Source organism: Buteo buteo, chromosome Z (genome assembly GCF_964188355.1).
Source record: "Buteo buteo chromosome Z, bButBut1.hap1.1, whole genome shotgun sequence".
NCBI lineage: Eukaryota > Metazoa > Chordata > Aves > Accipitriformes > Accipitridae > Buteo > Buteo buteo.
In genome coordinates this window covers 38,253,333-38,277,317 of record NC_134204.1, presented here as the reverse complement: position 1 = coordinate 38,277,317, position 23,985 = coordinate 38,253,333, and the positions used below count along the sequence as shown (strand labels likewise).

At 37.7% G+C, this 23,985-nt stretch overlaps 1 protein-coding gene across 7 annotated transcripts in view; it reads right to left on the bottom strand.

Annotated features, from left to right (window-relative positions):
• Positions 1–12,481: 12,481 nt before the first annotated feature.
• DENND4C (DENN domain containing 4C) overlaps positions 12,482–23,985 on the bottom strand; it is a 79,052-nt gene continuing 67,548 nt past the window's right edge. For 5 of the 7 annotated variants that reach the window (XM_075020764.1, XM_075020765.1, XM_075020766.1 and 2 more), the window contains 6 exons: positions 23,225–23,414; positions 22,074–22,319; positions 20,621–20,738; positions 18,816–18,969; positions 17,649–17,713; positions 12,482–16,984 (listed from right to left, as the gene is read on the bottom strand). In XM_075020764.1, the coding sequence (XP_074876865.1) occupies positions 16,848–16,984; positions 17,649–17,713; positions 18,816–18,969; positions 20,621–20,738; positions 22,074–22,319; positions 23,225–23,414 (910 nt within the window). In that variant the 3' untranslated portion in view covers positions 12,482–16,847. Of the gene's footprint in view, positions 16,985–17,648; positions 17,714–18,807; positions 18,970–20,620; positions 20,739–22,073; positions 22,320–23,224; positions 23,415–23,985 lie in introns of all 7 variants that reach the window. The other 2 variants (XR_012649019.1, XR_012649020.1) reach the window with 1 other exon arrangement.

The window sequence follows — 23,985 nt, the reverse complement described above, 5'->3', positions numbered from 1 at the left end:
ATGTTGGAATGGTCTGTGGCTAAATAGATTGTCTTAGTTGTTCTTAAAATAGTAATTGGGATCCACCTCGGGTTTTGTTGAGATAGCTGCTTCTGTTTCTAGTATAAAAACTGCAATACATTAAGCTTTACTGCAGCCTTAGAAGTTAGGAAGCTTTTCTTTTTTTCCTTCCTGTGTGCATGGAAAGGCTCTTTAAGTCAGGGCCCCATGACTAGAAGCAGTTTTTTTGATACCCTGAATGTGGAATCAACTCCAGAAAATGAGAGTTGCAGAACATACATAAGGTGAACTAGATGCACCACTGTATTTCTTTCTTTCTTTTTTTTTTAATGGAGGCCATGTTCCAGACCTACAGTTTCACTTCAGCCAAGAGGTTCTTTTCTCTTACTAGTGAAGATAGCCATGTAGGCCCTATTAAGCCTGAGCTTCACTAAAATAGAAAGTGTACCTTTCACAAATCCAGTTAGAATTTAATGTTAGTCTCTCAGCTGCCAAATTGATATGGAGAAAATGTGGATAAATCTATATCATCTGGCAGTCAAATATGCTTCATATGACATCCTTAACCTGCTTACTAAAAAACAACTTGCACATGCACGTTACAAATCTTTACTGTAAAGACGTCATATCAACAGGCACTGTCAAGCAAAAGTGCATTCACTGTGCTGAGGATTTTACAGTAATCTGCAGAAGGAAAATACACATGACTAATTTCTTAACACAGTCTATCCTTCTCTTTTGGATCCTTGTAAGAGGCATTTACTGTGGTCAGGGTCACCAAGCATCAAGATCCATGTGTCCCGGAAGAGACCTTAACAAGGATGTCCTACTGTATAGGCTGCTAATAAGTCTGAAGCAGTGCAACTAACACCCAGTTGTATTACCCAACCTGCCCAGGTCTCTGGTGTGTCCACCTCAGCACCCAGTTTAGTGTCATCAGCAAACTTCATGAGGGTGTTTTCAGTCCCTGGGGGACCCCACTTGTGACAGGCTGCCAGCCAGCCTGAGTAAAAACCATTGGTCACCACCCTCTGAGTGCAGGCTGTGAGACCATTTCCTACCCATTTTGCAGACCGCCCATCCAGTCTGCACCTTGACAATTTGTCCAGGAGAAGGCTGTGGGAAATGGTGTCAAATGCTTTGCTGAAGTCTAGCTAAACAATACTTGCTTGCCCTCTGCTGACAGATGTTGCTTGTAGCAGGTGATGAAGTTTGGCATGATAGCCTTTGGTAAATCCATACTGGATTTTCTCAGTTGCCTGCTTTCACCATGGCTCTAGGTTATGGATGAATCAATTCCCAGATGTGGAAGAGGTTAATGATGTCGTGCTGGCTCTCTGCCCCTGTGCCCCCTGTGCTCTTTCCAACTTTACTACAGTAGGATCTGTAATAAAACGTTGCAAGGCCAGCAGGTGCAGTTCAAAACCTGTGATACAAAACATAATGACAAACAGGAAGTGCTATCTGGGAGCAGCAGCTTTTCTTTGAATTTAACAGCAGTTTCAGCAGGATTTATGCTCTTCAATGGCAATGTTTTTCAGCCAGTCTGAAGCTCAGCTGCAAACTTGGAGACACCTTAAGCTTCAGGGCAAGTAACAGGGAATTTGGTCACAACCTGATAGGTTGCTGTTTCATCACTCCACAACCCAAGGAAACGGAACACATATTACATTGACATACTTAATCAATTTTAACTGGCAAGGTTTGAATTCGGACAGTATGACACTACAGAAAAAAAAAATGGGGAAAAATGCCAAAGGAAAACACCTTGAGGAAACCTGAACAAAAATGGTGGAACATCCCTCTAAACTACTCTAGTAACCAGGCAAAGCTAGCATCTGCTCCTCCCAGCAGTTTCTGGCTGCCACCCATCCCCACAGAGCCACTGAGACTGGTAGGCAACTCCGGAAGCCTGTAGTGCAAACCCCTGCTGAAGCAGGGTGGTGTCCAGTCGGGTCTGAGTGTTTCTTAAAGGATAGAGACTCCACAACCTTCCAGGCAACCTGTTCGGTGTTTTACCACCCTCAGAGTTAAAACATCTAAGCTGATTTTCCTATAGCTCAAGTTTGTGCCCATGGCCTCTGGCACAGGATGCCACTGAGAAGAGTCTGGCTCTGTCTTGTCTATTCCCCACCCACCCCATCAGGTATTTAGACACATGGATGAAATTCTCCCTCCTCCCTGCCCCCCAAGCTTTCTCCAGGTTGAACAGTGCCAGCTCTGTCAACCTCCCCTTGTGTGACATGCTCCAAGCTCTTCATCACCTTCGTTGGCCTTCACTGGAGTCATTCCAGGAAGTCCAAGTCTCTCTTGGTACTAGTCAGCCCAGACTTGGCCACAGCACCCAGACATGTCTCACCAGTGCTGAGTAGCAAGGAAAGATCACCTCCCTCCACTTGCTGGCAATGGTCTGCCTAATTCATCCCGGGACACTCTTGGCTTGCTTTGCTGTGAGGGCACTCTGCTGGCTCACGGTCAGCTTGGGGTCCACCAGGAACCCTCCATCTTTTCCTGCCCAGCTGCTCTCCAGCTGGTCTGCCCCCAGCCTGCACTGGTGCGTGAGGTTATTCCTACCCAGGGGCAGGGTCTTTGTGTAAAAGGAACGAGGCCTTAAGCCTTATTGTTTTTAAGACTATTCATATTAGACATATAACTAATGATTAGAAATTGGTTTAGATACGATTAATAGAATGCAGGTGCTTATAAAACAATATGCATAAGCTGCTTATTTGTCCTATGTGTCTCCCCTTCCATGGCTGGCTTGAAACCCAGTCAAGCTGAATCAATAGAAGAAAGATCATACATCTTAGGACCTAAGACATGGGAGTAAGTGATTAACTTTAGAACAAGGTAAATTAATAGAATAGCCTGAATGATTTTCAGAAATTCAAAGGTAATCATTGGTGCGTAAGAAGACAAGAGATCGTGGTGACCCAAGACCTTCTGCCTACGACCACTAACTTCAGAAGAACCGTGACATGAGAATTGATGAGATAAATTGACGAATGATAGTGACATGGGAAGCGAGATCAACTGGAAAATCACAAAGTCTTTGGACTGGGACAATGGGTGGTAAAAAGGCATATAAGACTGGGAAATTTTTGGAAGGTTGCCATTCACTGCGGTGGTGGCCCAACTCTGAGTTTTTAATAAAACAAACCTAGAGAAACACACGTTTGAAAATTCTGTAACAGAATTGGTGACCCAGGTGGGACCCTAGGACACAAGAGAGAAAGAAAGCAACTGGATATTTCTCTGGACAAACCCATTACCAACGCTCAACTGCGGGCAGAAATAATCAGGTGAGTTCACCTAAGAGACTTACGCACGGGTAATTCCAGACAAAATTATCCTGGGAAACTCTTGTGTTTAAACTTGCAAAAATATATTAAGAAAGATGGTGTCAGTACCCAGCGTTGAAAGGGGGATGCCCCTTGCTGAGGCTTTAGAAAATTGGAAGAAGATACCCTTGGCACAGGCACTGCAAAAAAGGAAATTGATAATATTGTGTCAAGAGGAATGGCCATTCCTGATGAGAAATAGAGGAGGAGGGCCAATGGATGAGTGGCCTCCTAAGGTAACACTTAAAACCCATTAGCAAAAATTTTTTAGAATGATTTTGGAAGACTCCAGAAGTCAAGATATTGATTATTGGTATATTTGGTATAATTGGGCACAACAAAGGAGAAAAACTCCCTTGTTAAAAATGAAGAAAAGTTTACTTCCCTCAGCTCTTGAGGCTGAGGAAACTGAGCTTTTCTCTAAGGGTGTTGGCAGGTACCCAATGCGTTTGGACTACATCACAAACCTGAAAACAGAACCGGGTGCACCTACTGAAGTTCCTGCAGTAACTGCAATAATGAAGCATGAACCTTGAAAGCAAGGTGATTTAGTAGCCTGGCAGTCAAAAATGCCTCAGCTGCGTGATGATACTGAAAAGTGTGCTCAATTGTTATCAGGAATTGTCACTGATTATTCCCCTAATTGGAATGATATGAGGACTCTGCTGCGAGAATTATTTCAGTCAGAGGAAAGAGAAAAGATTTTTTCAAAAGGATAGAGAAATTGCTCAGAGAGGTCAGGGGTTAAATCCATGACCTGAACAAGATCTGGAATGGAATCTCGCAACCACAGAAGGAACAAGAGCTCACCGAGCTGCCATTCAACAATTAATAGAAGCAGTTCACCAAGCTGGTGAGAGAGTAACTAATTGAACAAAGGTTTTAGAAAGTAAGCAGAGACCTGATGAACATGCCAGTGATTACTGGGGATGATTGAAGGCAACTTTACTGAAATATAGAGGCATGACCTGTGACAATTTCCAGGAGCCTTTAGCTATCAGTGTTTTTGTAGATCAGCTCCAGACATAAGTAAATATTTTAAGAAACATACACAAGGCTGGCAGGGTGAGACATTAGCTAAAATTCTAAGTATTGCTGCCTTTGTTTTTGATGGAAGAGCTGAAGAAAGACAAAAACAGGAAGAAGAGAAATTAAAAATTGAAAGAAAGTGAGAGCGAAAAGAGAAGGAGAGAGAAATTGGACTGTTAGCTGCAGCAACTACTCAGAATTTTAACCCAAGAATGAGAGGTTGGGGATTTTCTCAGAAGAGATTTAGGGGAAGAGGGGGGCAAAATAGAGTGCCCCCTGTTTCCCAACATGCTAACTCTTTAAAGTGTTTTTATTGTGGAAATTTAGCACATATGCAAAGAGAGTGCCCACTGAGACCTGTCACAACCCAAGGAGGACTTCCACCTGCGCAACCCCCACGACCTCATTTGCAGTAAAGAATGGTACTCCTCTTCTCTGGAAACTAAAAGAGCGATGGAACTTGTTGGAATCAAGGTAGATGAGTGCGGTCAGACTTCTGCAAAGGTAAGCGGTGTTCTTGTTACTTTCCTAGTAGATATGGGAGCGACATTGTCTTTGTTAAAGTTTGAAGTCCCCCAGATGTCAAATGAAACTGTGATAATACGGGGGTCATAAGAGAATAGATAAAATATTTGTCTACTCCTCTGCCAGTAGTTTTGAATGGAAAATTATTCTGGAGAACATTTGTAATTTCTCCAGACTCTCCCATTTCCCTTCTGGGATGACACCTTTTACAAAAAATTGGCACGTTTATCTCTTTGATACCTACAGGGATCCGATTAATTGTAATAGGTTCTGAAGTAATCCAACTTAAGGAACAAAAACATAGTGATTCAAAAATACCACCCGAATTATCTGGACTTCCTGGAGAACTTTGGAGTACATCAGGAGATGAAGTAGGATTATTAAAATCTGCTGAACCAGTTGTGATAAAAACAAAAGGAGGGACTCCTCCTTCAATTCAGCAATATCCAATTATAAATGAAATAATTCCTAGCACTGAAAAACAAATTGTACATTTTTTAGAAAAGGGGATTTTGAAAGAATGCCGTAGTCCCTATAATACCCCAATTTTGCCAGCGAGTAAACATATGACAGATAAGGATGGAGATCCTGAATATAGATTTATTCAAGATTTACGAGCAGTGAATGACCATGTAATTGCTCCACACCCTGTGGTGCCAGATCCTAGTCTGATTTTAACCCAGATTCCAGTCTGGGCACAATATTTCACAGTGCTTCACCTTACCAGAGCTTTCTTTACTATTCCAATTGCTGAAGAAAGCCAATCAATTTTTGCCTTTACTTGGCAAGGGAAACAACTTACTTGGACCAGGCTACCACAAGGTTTTACCAGCTCACCAACGATTTTTTCTCAGATTTTGAAGAATGATTTACAAGATTTAGTTTTTTCAAGCAAATCTGTCCTGGTACAATATGTTGATGATTTATTATTGGCAAGTAAAACTGAGAATTATTTTATTTGAGATGCTGAATATCTCTGTATCCAACTTGTTAAAAAGGGACACCATAGACCTCCATCTGAATTGCAGTTTTGCAAACAGCAAGTAAAATTTTTGGGATTTACATTAAAACCCAGAGTACAGGAAGTACATCCTGAAAGATTTCAAGCAATTCAAGAAATACCAAGACCAGTGATAAAAAACCAGTTGAGAGGATTTTTAGGACAGGTAGGATTTTGCTGTCCTTGGATCCCAGGATTCAGTGAAATAGGTAAACTTCTGCATGAAGCAACCCAAAACAAGGAAATAGAACCAATCGCTTGGGGCACTGAGAAGGAGAAAGCCTTTCATACTTTAAAGACTGCACTCTTATCTGCCCCAGCGCAATGACTTCCTTTCAAGACCTTTAAAATTATATTGTGATGAAGCAAAACGGGTTGCAAAGGGAGCGTTAGTACAAACTTTAGGACTGCATGAGAAACCTGTTGTTTATTTTTCTTCTACATTGGATCCAGTGACTAAAGGAATTACTTTTTGTATCAGAGCAATAGCAGCTGCAGCTGAAATGGTTAAGTCATCCACTAACTGTTTGTGTACCCCACGAGGTAGAAATTTTGTTAAAGCAATATGTGGAGAAAGCTTTATCTCCACGATGAACACACAGATATGAAATAATTCTTTTATTGGCTAATAATTTGAAACTGGAAAGGTGCAACACTTTAAACCCTGTAACTTTAATACCTTTACCCTCTGATGGAGAAAAAGATAGCCACAATTGTGTTTATCTTGATGACCTGAGAGATCAACCTTTAGATAAACCTGATTTGAACCTCTTCACAGATGGCTCATCTTACTATGAAGAAGGTCGAAGATGTACCAGTTTCGCAGTCACCACAGAAATACACGTACTGTTGGCTGGATCTTTGCCTACACTTTTAGGTGCACAAAGAGCAGAAATAGTTGTTCTTACTGAAGCTGCTAAATATGCAATTGGAGTCAGAGTTAACATTTATACAGACTCTAAATATGCCTTTAGTGTATGTCATGCTACAGGGACTTTATGGAAGGAAAGGAGTTTTCTGACTTTGATAGGAAAAACTGTTGCCCACGGACATATGCAAAGACCTCTTAGAAGTGATCCAGTTGCCCTCTGAAATATCTGTGATCTATATAAAGACACACACACAGAGACAAGACATGATCACAAAGGAAAATTCTCTAGCTGACCAAACCGCTAGAGCAACAGCATGACAGGTCGCATCCGTTATGTCTCTGTTACAACATGAAATAACATTTGAGCTCCCAGATGTGAATAAGCTGTATGAAGACCTCCCTGAAGAAGAAAAACAACAATGGGCTCAGTTGGGAGCCCAGTGGTGAGAAGGGCAGTGGATTCTGAATAACAAATCTCTCCTTCCAAAAAGATATTTATTGCCGATAACGTGGTGACACCATGAGAGGACCCATGGGGAACCGGAGAGCCTAGCCCTCTGAATCCAGAGACTCTGGGCAGCCCCAAGAATTTATGCAGCAGCAAAAAGAATTTGTGAAGGATGTAAGCTTTGCAGACAATATGCCTCAGTGCAAATTAAACCTCCCGGTGGGAAAAGATGTCCAGCTACCTTTCCTTTTCAAAAACTCCAAATCGTTTATACAAACATGCCAAAAACAATGGGGTACTCTCAGATGTTAGTGACTGTTGATCAGTTATCAGGATGGGTGGAAGCTTTCCCAACTAGGAAAAATGATTCTAAGGCAGGCAGTAGGAAAAGCTTTATTGAAAGAAATAATTCCAAGGTATGGGGTTCCCGAAGTAATTGACTCAGATCAAGGGAGTAATTTCACAGCTGCTATCCTAATTCAGATTTATAATTCTTTGGGGATTTTTAATAAATTTTATATTCCATATCACCGCAAATCATCCGGTCAGGTAGAACCAATTAATAGGACATTAAAGGAGAAATTAGTAAAAGTTTGTAAACAGACTGGTTTGAAATGGCCTGAGGCCCTAAATTTAGTTTTGTGGAATATCAGGAATACTCTGAGGCAACCAATTGGAGTTTCTCTGGCTGAAATCCTTTTTGGAAGAATACTTACTGTTCCAGGTACGTTTGTCCCAACAAAGACTAGCCTCCTGGATGAAGATAAACAGGTAACACAATAGCTTTTGTATCTACAAAATTATTTTTTCCAAATACGTAACCATACCTATTGGTATCAGGGAATAAGCCATGAAATCCAAGTTCATGATATACAGCCAGAGGACAAAGTTTATATAAAGAATTTCAAAAGAAAGAACAGATTTAAACCAAAAATGGGAAAGACCTTATACTGTTTTACTAACTTCTTTTTATGCCATTAAGGTATCTGGGAGAGAAAATTGGATTCATCATTCACATACCCGCAAAGAATCTGAACCGTAATGGACAAAAGTATTACTCCTTTTTGTACTTGTTTGTATTTTACCCTGGAGTGACACCTTGTGGACAAAATTTGCATTGCGCTATCGAGATGCCTGTACCAATAGAACTGTTATATACAATGATTGTTCTTTTCAACTTTCAGGCCAAATTACGGGCCTACAGGAAAAGCATGGAGAGGTCGGTTTTTTTGCTAGTTAACCAAAGACCAGACAGAGAGACCCTACTTACCCGCTTTTTAATTTTCTCGAATTCTGTGCTAATGTTAGAAGTAGACTTGACGATTTGTGGGAAACTTGGCCCGACAGTCATGGCTTTTCTAAATGGTAGTGGGGATATAGCATTCCAAGAACCTATCCTGTATATTATATTCACCTTCAAGAACCAACATGGGGAACTGAGACATGGTGCTTTGACCATCAAATGTGAGGAATTTATGGAAATGGAGACTGGTGCTGTCATAGATTCTATCTATCGAGCAGTCGTTTTACTTTCAAATTTAGGATTATAATAATCAAATGGGGACCTAATCTTGAGTGAAATTTTTGGCACCGTCATACAGATTATCTTCACTCATAGCATAACATGCCACCTCTGAATGTGTTAAAACAATTGATACGGAAACCTAGAGATGTTCACCAAGTAGAAAATACCTGGACCAACAATATGCATGTGTCATTGATGAAATCTTTTACTGATAATCTAAATCTAAGTGAATGTTGAATTTGTGTTGCTCTACCAAAGACAGTAAATCAAGGATTCAATTAGTAGGAATACCAATTCCTAAAAATGCAAATTGGAAAAAAATACTGGTTTAATACTACTTTTTCTGAATCTTATGAAGAACAAAATTGGGAAATTAAACTATCAAATTCAGGAGACTATTCTCAAGTCCACTGTGTACAAAGATGTTATCCCCCCAAGTGCTGATAATCAATATTTACGCAAAAATCATTCATTTGTAAGAAATTGGACTCAATGCCAAAACACAACTACTATCAACTCAGGATTGCGTTTAAGTTGGCGAGCACCTGAGGACTTACGTATTTTTTTGGTGATGTGGGAACAAAGCTTATAAAGCTTTGCCTCCAGATTGGGGAGGTATTTATACCTTAGGAGCAATGTCTACAGATTTAGAAATTCACCCAAAAACTGTCTCAAGTGCAACATGGCATAGAACCTTTTTAACTTGAATTCAGAGAACTTTAAATCCCTTGATTGAAAGACCAACAGGATTCCATTCATTTGTTAGATTGTTGATTCCGGCTCTAGGAGTGAATTGGAGAAAGCAGTCTTAAATGTCTCTGGAGAAATTGAAAAATTAGCAAATTCAACTGCTCATGGACTTTCCACTCTCCAGAAAGAGGTAACTGAACTTTTAGAAATGACTATTCAAAACTGAATGGCCTTAGACATCTTTCTGGCTTCACAAGGTGGAGTTTGTACCGTCCTAAATACCAGCTGCTGTATGTATACTGATTGATTGGGAAAATTAATGGCAGATGTCCAGAAAATTTGGGAAGTTAGTGCCACAATGCAACAAATTCAAAGAGATGACACATCTTAGGGATTTTCTGACACATTCTCTTGGTTAATGTCTTGGTTTCCAAATTTGACTACTTGGGTGAAAAAACCTAATTGTAATAGTCTTTGTTGTTATAATCACAGTAATATGTGTGATTGTTTTGTTTCAGTGCTGTGTAGGTTGTAGCTCTAGGATAATACAGAAGATAGACAAATGTGGAGTTATCAATAAGACTGCAGGAGTACAATAAAAAACAAAAGGGGGGAATTGTAAAAGGAACCAGGCCTCAAGCCTTATTGTTTTTAAGACTATTCATATTAGACATATAACTAATGATTAGAAATTGGTTTAGATATGATTAATAGAATGCAGGTGCTTATAAAACAATATGCATAAGCTGCTTATTTGTCCTATGTGTCTCCCCTTCCATGGCTGGCTTGAAACCCAGTCAAGCTGAATCAATAGAAGAAGGATCATACATCTTAGGACCTAAGACATGGGAGTAAGTGATTAACTTTAGAACAAGGTAAATTAATAGAATAGCCTGAATGATTTTCAGAAATTCAAAGGTAATCATTGGTGCGTAAGAAGACAAGAGATCGTGGTGACCCAAGACCTTCTGCCTACGACCACTAACTTCAGAAGAACCGTGACACGAGAATTGATGAGATAAATTGACGAATGATAGTGACATGGGAAGCGAGATCAACTGGAAAATCACAAAGTCTTTGGACTGGGACAATGGGTGGTAAAAAGGTATATAAGACTGGCAAATTTTTGGAAGGTTGCCATTCACTGTGGTGGTGGCCCAACTCTGAGTTTTTAATAAAACAAACCTAGAGAAACACACGTTTGAAAATTCTTTAACACTTTGTGTTCCGTTTTGGACCCCATCAGATTTTCTCCAGCTTGGCAAGTTAGTGACTCTTCCTTTACTCCTCTCTGTAGGCAGTCGAAGTTTGTCTCTACAGAGCTGGGGGGAACTACCACTAATGAGTGTTCTGATGGTAGCTCTGAATACATGAAGGATCAGAGCTTCCTTAAGCCAGGTCCTTCTGCTATTGATCACCTTCTACCATCACACTGCCTCAAGCTTCCCACCTGATTTTGGCACAGGAGACAGCAGTTCCCTCTTCCCTACAGCTTCAAACCCAAATCCTGTGTTCCTGCTTCTTTGGGGATTCCTCCAATGCAAGTTTTTGTTCCTGTCTGTTATGCCCTCCTGCTTCAGCCTCATCTCTCAACAGGCCACATTAAGGGTACCATATTAGGAAGGCAGTTGTAAAATTTTTAGCAGGCAGCATTATTAAAAAGACAGCAGTGACAAAAGCAGTCAGAGAAAAACAAGTGCAGTCATTGTGATGCTGACAAGATTATAAAAGGAAAGTCCAAAAGACTGTTCCTGAGAGCCCTACCTAAAAACAGGCCTGAAAAGATGAGTTTATTATGAATCTTCTCCATGAGCTACCAGTTTGTGCTATGCGTTTCAGTTTCTTCAGAGAGAAAGGTCTTTAGGGTCTGGTATTCTTATTTTTGCGAACAGATTGATGAACTGACTGCCAAACGTAAGGGATTTTGAAAGACACTGTTGTGAAGGCCTGAAGCACTTGACAGTAACTGGTAGTTTCTACTGCTTAAATTTCACTCCATCCTCACTCCACTCCCCTCTCCCCACCCCTTTGGGAAAAAAAAAAAAAAAGTCTGGAAACTGCATGTAAACCTGCAAGTATGTTATGAGGCAGGAGGTCCACCAGTGTCTCTTGCAAGCTAGGATGCATCACTGAAAGCATCACTCTGTGCTGCCATTACATAGCCACTGAGAAACAAGAACTCCTAGGAAGTATTCTGCCAAGTACAGCCACCAACCCATGTCGTGCTTAAGCTGCCATGGAGCCATCCTCTCATGAACCAATCTCCACAACTGAATCCCATCTCTTCTCTTCCTCTCCCCCTGCCTCAACTGCTCCCGCTGCTTCCCACCATTCAGAAGTCACTGAGGTACTATGAAACAATTCCAGAAAAAGGCAATCAAAGTCTCTGCTTTTGCCCAACAATAGGCCGAATTTGCATTTAAGATTAAATTCTGTCAAGCAGGTAAGTTCCAATGGCAAAAAAGCTGAACATTTGAAATTTTTACACAGGATGCATACATGTTTTATTTTGGGAAATACATTAAAAATTGTTTCCTAGTCTAGGATATCTATACATAATTCAGAATATGCAGAGTGCCCTTTTAAACTCAAGAAACATTTGTCAAATGTACAAAAACATTACAGAGAAACACTTGTTAATCAAAGCACAGTAAATGGATGCCATTTTTCAACAGTTCAAAACAGTCTCTAAACCAGTGCAAATTTTATTGCATTAAAGAAAACTTCCCAGCTCACTTAATAAATTCATAATTTATTCACACTACATCCTTTCATCCTCATTACAATAGTTTATTTTAAGCTCCTAAAAGGAGTTTAATGTGCTTCTAAAAACAGCAAACAATCCCTTTTATTTGCACCATTGATTGATGCAGACTGAAAGAACAAATAAAAATCCCATCCGTTTCTCTCCTTGTATGCATCACAATATACAGCACAGTAGAACATAGAACTAGAGTCCAATTCAACCATTTAGTTTCAAGACTTGAAAGTCACAAGGGTGTGTGTTTTGTTTTTTTAAAAAGGTCCATAATGAAAAGCTGATATACAGAAGGCACCTTAAGGCTTTTATTAGTTGAAAGAAAAAAACCTTTGTTGAAAACATACAATTATATGAATAAGACGACCTTTATTTAGTGAAATAAAGTTATCTGCATTGAAACAATTGTTGAATTAAGAGTTTTAAAAAGAGAAAACTACTGAGTGAATTCTTCAGTTACTTACATTTTAACAATTTGTTTTAAAAATATAATTTCTATGATCTAATTTAATATACATTTTGAAAATATCCCCTATGTTGCAGTTATTCAAGGAAAGCAGTAAACTCAATGAAAGGTATATTCTTCTAGCTGCAGCAATACAAAAGCCATTAATTCACAGTTAAAATGGAATAAAATTACTCATTCACAAGTGCAATGTAGCTTGAGCTTAACCACTGTGAAATTTCACTAGGAACAAGACTAAGTTACTTGCAAAAAAATGAATTTAGTTTGAAACATGTATACTAAATAAAATATTTTCCATTAAAATTGTATTGTCTAAACTTGAGTTATATAAAATGTGAAGACAGGATATGACTATATGTAACATACAGATGCATCTAGTAACATGTAAAAGCTGGTACCTATTACTGTGCCAATACTGCAGCCACAACAGTCTCCTATAACTATGGGGTTTTGGAAGTTGTTGTGTGCTAGAATATATTTATAATTCATAGAGAAAAACTTTGTCACTTAAGAATCCTGATTTTAAACCTTTAAGACCCCATTTGTTGTTTTAATTCTACAAAAAATAGCTATTTTGATGTAAGCACACAAGCTGTATGTAACTGTTTTATAGCTGGTGAAAGGTGCAAGATAGTATCTCCTCAGCATAACTGACTGCAGTTCAACATCCTTAGGGCAACAATTCAAGGAAGCTTCTGTGTGATAATTATTATTCCAACACAAACTTTCAAAGTTCTTGGGCTTACCAGAAGTTCATTAACAGTTTGCATCCATGTATGTAATCAGTTTGGTTTATACCCTCACCTTGTGCACACACTGCAGGTTTTGAAGTTAATACTGCTCTGCAGCCATTTTCTTCACATTTATACATGAGAATTCCAAAATACACACAGAAGAGCCATCTCCTGAACACTGGCTGTTGAGCTACTAAAAGGAGTATTTGGAAGGAAGAGTTTTGTAAGTGAGCAAAATAATACTTTTTCTGCTTACACTGAAAGGAAAACAGAACAAAGATCAAGCTTATCCACACTCCTCCTTCACAACTCTTTGTCCAGCTCATTCATGCATTATGGATTCAGGTAAATTTGGATTACTAGGAGTGGGGTGTCAAACAAATTAGAAGCATTTGTAGGTGACTAAGTAACTTCCATGCAGCCTAAAAAGTTCATGCTGTTACTACTAACTTGCAGAGAAGAACTTATTACCCCTTTAGTGCCCAATTTTCAGAAAGACAAAAGTGTTTGCAATGCACTCACAAAAAATTTTTGAAGACTTTTCCCTGTTTATTTTTGGCCAGATATTCAACCATATGAGTATTGAGCCATGCTGAACTGTTTTATGCCGTGCCCTTCTCTTAGGCATGCTCACTAGTTCTTTCAGCATTCAAATTAGGGAAGCCTACATCTCAGAAAGTTTGTGTAGGAAAAAACTGCAGTCTCTACCTGTTTGTAGGAGGAGACCTAAAAGTCAAAGGAAGAACAGGAAGTGCCATCATGCATTTGAAAGGAGAGAAAGCAACCAGGAAAAAACCACTCAGTTCTTAATTCCTTTCCAATTTTTGTGAACTCTTTTTTTTCCCCAAAAAAAGCATCCTCTTAGATGAAACCTTAATAAACAAATCACTTTCAGAAATCTCTCTTTGCATTTAACTACAGATTTCATTCAAGAACCAGCTGATTAGTTAGCCATTAAAAACTAGCCATTAAAAAAAGCCCAACATTAAAAAGAGTGAGCGCTTACTTTTGTCATTCTATATTAAAGAATTAATTTCAATAGGCAGATTCAAGATTTCAAGTAATTGCATGAAGAACTTCTACCACTCTGAAGTCCAGGTACATACAACAGGAATAGAAGTTAATTTGTAGTGTACAGAAATGCCAATATACAGAAGCAAATCAAAGCAAGTTCAATCCTGTAGCTGTCCTTTTCCCCTCAGGCTTTAGGGTTTTTCTTGTTTAGTGTATATACCTGGGGAAAGCCTAACATTTAGCACTAGATGCTGTGACACAATCTGCTTTGCTGTTTCTACAACACTACTGCCTGATTAATCTGTATTTTAAGCAACAGATGGGCAGGTTGTTTTGAAAAGAAGGTGATCTGCTTACAGAATTTAGTTCATAATAATTTCATTTACAATGGTTTAAAACAATTTGGATGTCATCAGTTCTCTAAAACAGCACTTGCTGGATAGATTTTCTTTGCAATTTAATGAGCTGGGAGAATTTACAGGTAATGAAAACTTGATTCCTTGCAAGTTGCGTTACATAATCATATGTTTGTCCATTTAAACATACAGCTATACAAAGATAATTTTTGAGTGTTAAGATCAGTATAGATTTATACAGAAAATTTTGCCATTTTGATTTGTAGAAGTATTAATTTGTTTGGACAAATGCTTCAGCAAGACTTTTACTTTAAAAGGATGGAACGGCGTATGTCAATTATGTAATAGGAGAAGAGAGGAAAATGTGAAGAATCAAGCTCTACTCTTCCATTGTGATGTAGGTCAGATATCTGCAACCAACCGTGCATAAACTCAAAGAATAAAGAATGAAGAAAAAAAGCCAGTGTGTGCTTTCTTGCTTTTAATTGTTGAGCAAGCACAATATTTTCATCAGGAGAGAATCTGTCCAGGCAATATCCCCATATTAACTTAGGATCAGCACTTTTAGACAAAACACAAGGAATCAGTCTATGATGCAAATGTATTTTCTCACAAATAGTGCAAATCCTTTGCTTTAGCCTCATGAAAAAACAAAAGTTGGTTTTGTTGTTTCATGTAGAAGCTGTTCCAGACAGATCTTCATCCCTCATCATTTTCAAGAATGAAAATTTTTAAGAAAGAGAGTAGTACGAAGTAAATACATTCATACTCAAATGTGATTATAGTTTTAGCTATGCTCCTTTAACATGCTACAAATCTTAACTTTTTTTTTTCTTTAAGAATAATTCCATCAGAAAAGCCACACCACTAAATTTCAGCAAAAAACCTGGAATCAATCTTATCATATTCCTCAAGTACCAGAAACATTTAACCTGTTGACCAGTATCCAGGCTCTTCTTGCAAAGACTATGACTACTGTAGTCAATGAGACATGTAAGGTGAGGAAGTGTCTTATCTACTAGAAGCAATCCAAAAGATGGATTCATCTTTTCAGATCATACACTCAAGCACTTCATTTGTGCTAATATACACCTTGAAGACCACATTTATAAATACATTTTAATTGAAATATTGAATTTGAACTATCAGTGCAAAATAATTAACCCACAGGCTAGCATGAAACCATAGGAAAAAGTGATAAAGAATTCAAGGAAAAGACACTTTTTAAGCACACATGCATACAGTATAAAGCATGATTTTTTCAGACAGTATCTGTTTGATGAATGTTTTATGTATCCTAATGCCATTTAAGCTTCTTATCTCATTCTTAGAAAGCCACCCATTTCTGAGCTGCTTACTGTAGAAGCCTATCATTCTTCTGGAGAAAGCGGCAACGTTCGTAAGATCTTTAATTTGTCAAAGAATACAGGAAAACTGAGTCTAAGTTTCTGGTTTTTACAACTATAGACATACATTATGAAAAGGTCAGCCAAAGATAATTTAGAATACTGATTGGGTCAAGGAGAAGGGTAGCAATTTTAGGTACTGTGATCTGACAAAAGCAACTGCATTGTTGCAACTTCCAATCTAAGGACTCAAATTTTTACATTCTTGCATACATACTGCACACCAGTAAAAGATTCCTCTTTAGGTAAAGGTCATTTTAAAGAAGTAGTGAAGGATCTTATGTTTTCTGTGGCAGGAAAGTGAGTTCATTAAAATACACCAATATTGGTGGCTCTTAAGAAAGTCACCAACTACAGGCTGCTGTTGATCAGCCTTTTTGAACAACTTGATATTGTAGGGGAAAGATTTGAGGATGGAAAAGGAGAAGTATATACAAGGAAAAAAAGCAGATCAATCACTGAAACCAACTCACCCTATTAATATAGTTTTAAAACATTTTAACGTGCTTTACTCTGTGTCTCATGAGATGAAAGACAAGAATATATGTTGTAGCTCAATGAAATTGCTTTGACAAATTGCTTAATTATCACCTTTTGGGATTCAAAGTGTATATCTCACGATGCTCCTGGTTTATTCACCTCTGCTTTTGTCTCACTGAAGTTTAGCGTGTGTCTTTCTCATTTTTATATTAAAGGTGCTCCAAAGCACTTCCGACAGCACTCAACCCTGCTGCTTGGTGGAGCATCTATCTTTTGCATCTTTTCAAGAACATCCTTTGGTAGATTTTTATGTGCAAGCCTGTATTCACTATCAAAGACCTCTGAAATAGAAAAAGCATAGTTGAAGTTAGTGCACACTACTGTTTCTATAAAATACTTTTGGTGGTTTTTATATAACAAAATAATTAAATTAACTAGCCGCTGTTTTTTTAAAATGCATCCTCTCAGAGAACCTGAAAATCATTTTCACGCTGGAGCATCACAATGCATCACAGTGGATGCCCGTTACTTCTATCATAGTTCAGTTTGCCTGTTCCCACGGTATTTCCCCTGTCACAACCCATAAGGGAGTCCCTTTGTTTGCATAGTGCCAAACAAGTCAAGGCAGAGGAGATCAGGAAGGGGTGGGCAATCAGGTGGCTACATGACAAAGGTCTAATATGTGGATTGGAGAAAGACGGACAAGACTGAGAACAAGTTTTCAGAGATGAGGAATTAAAGCTTCAAGCTAATAAACTTTGTTTAAAATAACTGATTACTGGTTTCAGACAAAGTCAAAACTAACGGCCCCATTTGAATTACACTTTCACAAAAGCAACATCTGCTTGAAGAGTGACAGCACAGTACTTTTCAATTGGTGTGTTTTAGTGAAAAGTTACTTAGAAACTCATGGATGAAAAGTTGATTTTATACACTAGTTTTCATATAAAGTATTCATATACTTCACACACAGGCACTATCCATTTCACAGTATTTTTTACTCACCAATGTCAATGTTCTCTCTTCCAAGAGACACAAGTGACAGGAAAAGAATTTCTCTGTAAAAACTCCTAGGAAACATTTTGAAGGGCAAGTTAATGAAAGCACCAACTATCCTAAGCTTAGAAAGTCAATGCTGAAGATGTTAATCTTGCATTATGTAGTTTCTGCAACTGTTCTGTTAATCTTGATTGTGAGGAAAGTGACCAATCTACATGATTACTAGCTTAAGGTTTTCTCATGCCTGAATATTTTTCCTTAATGCATGCAGTCATATTATCGCCAAATCCCAGCAGTTACATTTTCTATGAAAAATCCCTCTGCCAAACATGCCATAAAAACTCCATAAAAACAAGAAATATAAAATTAAGGACCACTTATTTATTAACTCATTCCTTCCTGTGGGTGAAGTACAGGGACCAGGCTTATTTCAGATCACCCATACTTTGTTTTTTGTTTCAGAATGTCATGATCTATCTCAGAACTTGATATCACTAAAGAATTAGATACTTATTCTTTTTCCCTTGTGGAACTCATAAAGATTCTTCTCTAGGCAGATTAGCTCTTGTTTCTTTTTAGTAACTAGAAACCACAAAAGCAAAGATGACTTAGCATGATAGATTTCAAACACATCTTGTATCTGCTGTAAGTTACTTCAGAGGCTGTGCTTTTGTATAAAGCCCTCTTTGAACTGTAGCGCAGATGGCAAAATGTACCGTACAAGTGTTATTTACACGTCTCACTTTGTTTGTGGATCATGCTGTATCCACTTTTCTTAGCCAGTACTTGAGGTTGGCAGAATTTCGATAGGTATAACTAGGTAGTTTGGAGACTATTCCAGATACTGCAACAGGACGCTGCACACTTGTATTTATCAATTTGCTACATCTGGAACAACACCAAAATCTGCATAGTGTTTTTCTTATTCATCTGTAAAATGTCCGTTTTGATTAAAGAATTACATTTATCCATTTGATTTGCATGAATTAATGCATCTGGCTACAGAATGCATCTGTTTGTAAACATAGGCATAAACAAATTAAGTGTTTGGTGGACACAAATGAAACTGAATGTTCCCGAGAGGCCCTTATGGAACTATTATTATGAAGTGTATACAGTCTGATCTTGTTTAACTTTGAGTGGGGAGAAAGTAAGAAGAGATTACCCGTTTACCTCTGTCGTTTCACATCTGGCTTAACTTTCTGTAGAAGGAGGTTGATTGGTTTAACAACATTATTGTGTTGAATACTTAGTTTGATGTTCTCCAACAAAGCCTTTGTTGCCTGCTGATCTTCTGCCACTGTGGCGGGTATCTTTTCAGAAGAATCTGGGAAATCCAACAGTATAGATTATTAAAACTGTAAAGATTTTTCTTTCACTTTAATAAGCAGAAGATATTTCAGAAAGTGAGATATACATATACAGAACCTCTACTCAATCTACACAAACTTCTGACAATGGAAAGGCTTTGTCTGCTTATAGTCTTTACTCCACCATTAAAGTTACAGGATGCAACAAGTATCCATGTGCAAGAACTCCCACATGACAGAGAAATACAAGAGACTGAAGAGTATCCAGTATCAGATGTTGCCTGTATGGTTTGTTAGGTCAGATTTATTGCTGTACTTAAGTTGACTCCAAGAAGGTTCTTTTTACACAAAGGAAAAGAAATAAAACAAAACAAAACACTGTCGTGTTTCTTATCAAAGAAACTTTTCTTATCAAAGCCCTTCTTAAAAGCCACGTACAATTCATTGATAACTTTGGGCTACATATTTAAATAGATAATACACAGTTGTGTCAAACAAGACAGAAAATTATCAAGACATTTACCATCACGATTTGTTGCTTCCATTGCCACTTCCAGAATACACTAAACTATTATTTGTTGGAAAACAGTAACTCATGAGGGAATAGTAAGTCCATTTACAGGCAAAAATATGAGGCTATAGATTAGGCAGCAAGCACATTGTGTGTAAATGAAATGTAGAGTGAGGCTAATAATAACAATCACACCAGTTTAAGGTTTTCATAAAATTGACATATTCGATGGTTTACAAATGTAATTTTCTGTTTTCCAAATACTTTCTGACACTGCTGTAGAGTTTATCTACAATACTACAGTAAAACAGGCCTTTTGCTCCTTTATTTACATAAATACATATATTTATGCATCTTCATTCATGTCTGAATGCTCTTCATATATTATGCTCAAATCAATATGCTTTTGTAGAAGCTGAGGGAAACACCACATCTTATTCTGTGCTCTTGACTGTAATTTTCTGATCAGTCTGTTTATTTTTAGGACACTTTTTCATAAACCCTTTTTTCTTCCTTAGAACCAGAATTAGCATGCATACTACACAGTTTTTAGCATATTTTTTAAAAGTTAAAACACAGACTGAGAAGTTCACGTCAATGACAGGTTTTCTGCTGATCAGAAGTAATAAAATCCCAAAGTTCTCATAACCAGTCTGCCTGGTTTTTATTCCTTCCAAATCAAGTTATGGTAGACAAAGGTTTTTCTTGGATATTACTTTTTGACAGTCAAGTAGGCTGCCTAATGTACATATTAATGGGACTTGTGACCTTTCATTCATCTACAGAAACACAAAATACTTCTTTGTAATACAGTCTTCTTTTTCATCCCTGCATAGATATAACCAGATAATGCAGTGAAACATTCAGATCAGGTGAAGCTTATTTACCACAACATCTAGAGCAAATCCTCCCACCCTGTTTATAAGTGTATGACATATAAAGAACAGATAACATACCTTTTCACACAGATCAGTAAGGTATCTTCACAAATAATTTGACACCAAGACTGTGTTAAGTACCTAAGGGATTGCAGATGCTTCACACACTAAAAAAGCTTTCCAACTTGATGGGCTGTGTACACTTCAGACGCTACAGAACAACTGCTTCTTTCCATAGCCTCTGCTCCCTCTGCTTTTTGTAACATTGGTTTTACTTACTGAGATTCCTCCAAGATATGTAAAGGGGCTCCCCTGGCTCTTGATGGAGGTTGATATTGTCCCACAGAAGATGGATGTAGACTAGCTTGCTGTCTTGAGCAAGAGATGTCAAAGGAAGCTAAAAAAAAATGAGAAAAGGAAGAAGTTTTACAAACATCAGTACAGTCTTATTATTTAAAAAACTGCTCTTTTACTCATTTTGCAAACAAAAAATGTTTACTTTATTTATCTTGAATCCAACAAACAGGAACAGTTGATGTCTTCTAGAGGAAACTTCACTCAACCAGAGCGAAGTCATAAATACTGCAACATTTAATTGCCTTTTCTAGTTTCACTTAATATATGAAGACCATTCAGTTTTCTACAGACATCTGAAGAAAATATTTGTGAGTATGTATCTGAAAATATTTTTTCTGCACCAAACACGTTACTTGATTTGTACTACTTATCATGCCATACCTTAGTATTTCCTGACCTGATTAAGATTTGGTATGCATATCTATGTATTGGTCTTCCCAACAAGCAGAAAGAATCTGTATTTGCATACAGATATGAAACATATCTTTCCATTAAAAATATATGGCGCTCAAAACAATTGTTCCATAATTATTTTATAAAATTAAGTGCCTCTGGAATCACTAATACAATAAGAATTAGTGGGCAAGAAAAGCTTACCACTAGTGTGTCAATTTAAAGTAGTAATTATGAGATATTATGTCCCATATTGTGGTCTTCCCTGCTAATGCATTGTATTTTCCCAGTATGCTTCAGATTTCGTTATCATTGGTCTTCAACTACATTACTCAGAAAATTGTTCTTGGTTCTATGTGGGGGTTTTTTGGAAAATCAAGGGAGAGAATTTTAAAATTAAAGTGCATACAAGTAGATAGGAAAATACTACCTTTTCACATGCATCATATAAAAATACTATTGAATTTGATACTTACATACACAAATTGTATCAGCTTCAGAAAAACATTTGCTCCTTAAAATGCAAAATACTCAAAAGATAGCATTCACTCTGTGTTCTTTTGTTCTATTTGTATAGTAATGAAACTCAGTGGAGTTTGAATAGCAAAAACTATTTGTGAAAAGAACAAAAAATATGGACGAATAACTTAAAAGGTCTATATACTAAACACTTTGTGGATTAAAATGTATTGCAAGTTGTGAGTTCTCCACAGACACATCTTGTTTCTTTCTGTATATTAGCCTTCTGTTTAATGAATCTTACTCTCTGGCCTTTTAAAAGTTAACAGATGGACTAGAATGTGAATGCTCTTTTCACTCATCTTCCTTCAAGATTCCTTGAGGAAAACAAATCTATCTACTTGTATTATAAAAACCAGGAATGTTGATCCAAGATACTTTTATTTAGCTACTTTTTTTGAACCAAACTCTCAAGTTTAGCTTACTCTAGTATCTGCAGTTCTAATATGATGAAGGCACTTACCTGCACTCCATCATTACAGTGTTCAGATGTTAGAATGAGTCCAGGTAAGTTGCTAGGTAGATCCAACCGTCGGAAATACCAAACTAGGTTCCAGAAAATTATGGGGTGCTGATTGATGAATTTGGGTGTATGAATTACTTGCTCTCCCTCATTTTCCAACAGTGATTCAAGCTCCTTACGCAGTACCAAAGGACTCAAGTAGGGTACAGATACAGCAAGAGGGTTAGGTCTTTTTCTTAAAGGATCCTAAAAACAAAATAATACACACAAAAGAAAAATTGGTCTTTGTAAAAAGTTAAAGATTTTTCTTCCAGAAATAGTCTTCAGGATTACTTGCCCTGAAAATCCCCCATTGTACAGTTTCTTTTGATATTTGGAAGAAGCCTCTGGAAGTACTGAACACACAATAACTTTAATAGCATCAGCAGTTTTGACTGTTGAGGTGTTTCTTAACTTTAAAGAACAATCACTTAAGCTCTCTCTATTATGTGAAAAAGAGAAAAAGCTAATTTGTTGTAACTTGTTCTTCATTATGCAGTTTCAAGCTATGTGAGCTGGTACTAAGCCAGCGGTGATGGAGATTGCAGAAAAATGTCAGTAATTACATCAGCTCTAGAACTGAACCATGAGTTCACATGTTAAGACAGCTTCTTGCCAATAAAAAGCACCAGGAGAGAGGAGAAACACTTTGTTTCACATGCAACAATCATGTAATAGCCTCAATACTGCCTCTTACCTTCTCCCATCCACTCAACAGGTAAGCCTAACAGAACATAAAGGAGGAGTGTAAGTAAATGTGTGGAAAAGGAACAAACTTTCACTCTTGTAACAGTGTGTTGCTTGCGCTACTGTGTTTAGTCTGCTGTAGAAGGTGGGTTATTTTTAAATCAAACTTCCAGTTTCAGAAAGACAAAGACTAGCTTCATTCTGCTAGAGGGAACATTTCAAATCAAGCAGCACCATTTGTACAATGTACTGAAAAACAATTTTAGATTAACTGAACCAAGATTTTTTTTGTCATAAGAACATGAAAATATGCTTGGCCATTCCCATTCCCCAAATGAACAAGAATGCTAGTAGTAGAACATTGACTGTAAGTTCATTGCATTCAATATTTTGCTGTCAACTGAATGTGCAGCTTCTAGACTTACCACAACTTCTTGCAAACTATTTGGAAGACTAACTGTTGAAATGCCATGAGATGGTCTCTGAGAAAGATCAATGTTTTGCAGTGGACCTCCAACACTGTGGCTCCGAGTCAAGGACACTCCTCTTTTTGGTGGATTATTGGCAGATGTCTTCATGGTTCTGGGATCTTTACTCTGATCTTCTGCCACATCACTGTTTGGATTTTAGAAGAGAATATGCTAATATGAAACTATTCAGCATTCCTACGGCAATAGGAAGAAAGCAGAGAAAGGCTGCCAAGTAAGTATCCCAAAGCAAGTTTCTCTATTAATAAGGAATCATATTTACCCAGTTAGCTCCACAGTTCAGGGAAAACAAAATAAAATGCCTCTCAGAACAGTATAATCATCCCCCCAGAAAAGCAGCTAAGTAAAAACTAAGACATGAATCTGAAAGCATTGCAGGTCTGTATAGGTACCATTGCCCTGGTACATCTTTATCTTGCGTAGAAAAACAGCCATGTGCAGTTTTGTGAACACACAAAGATTATCTTGTTGTGACTATGCTCATTTGTATTTCCTCTTCCCTTTATGTTTACTTTCTCTAAATGTCATAAGCAGAGAAAAAATATTATAGAAAACAATTTATAAGTTGCATGCCAAAATAACTGAAAAAATAAAATTGTGTCAAACTCATCCAACAAGATAATTTAAGCAAACGTCTGTTACAGGCTTGTCAAATTTAACCCATACAATCAAGCCACTTGCAGATCTGGGAATATTCA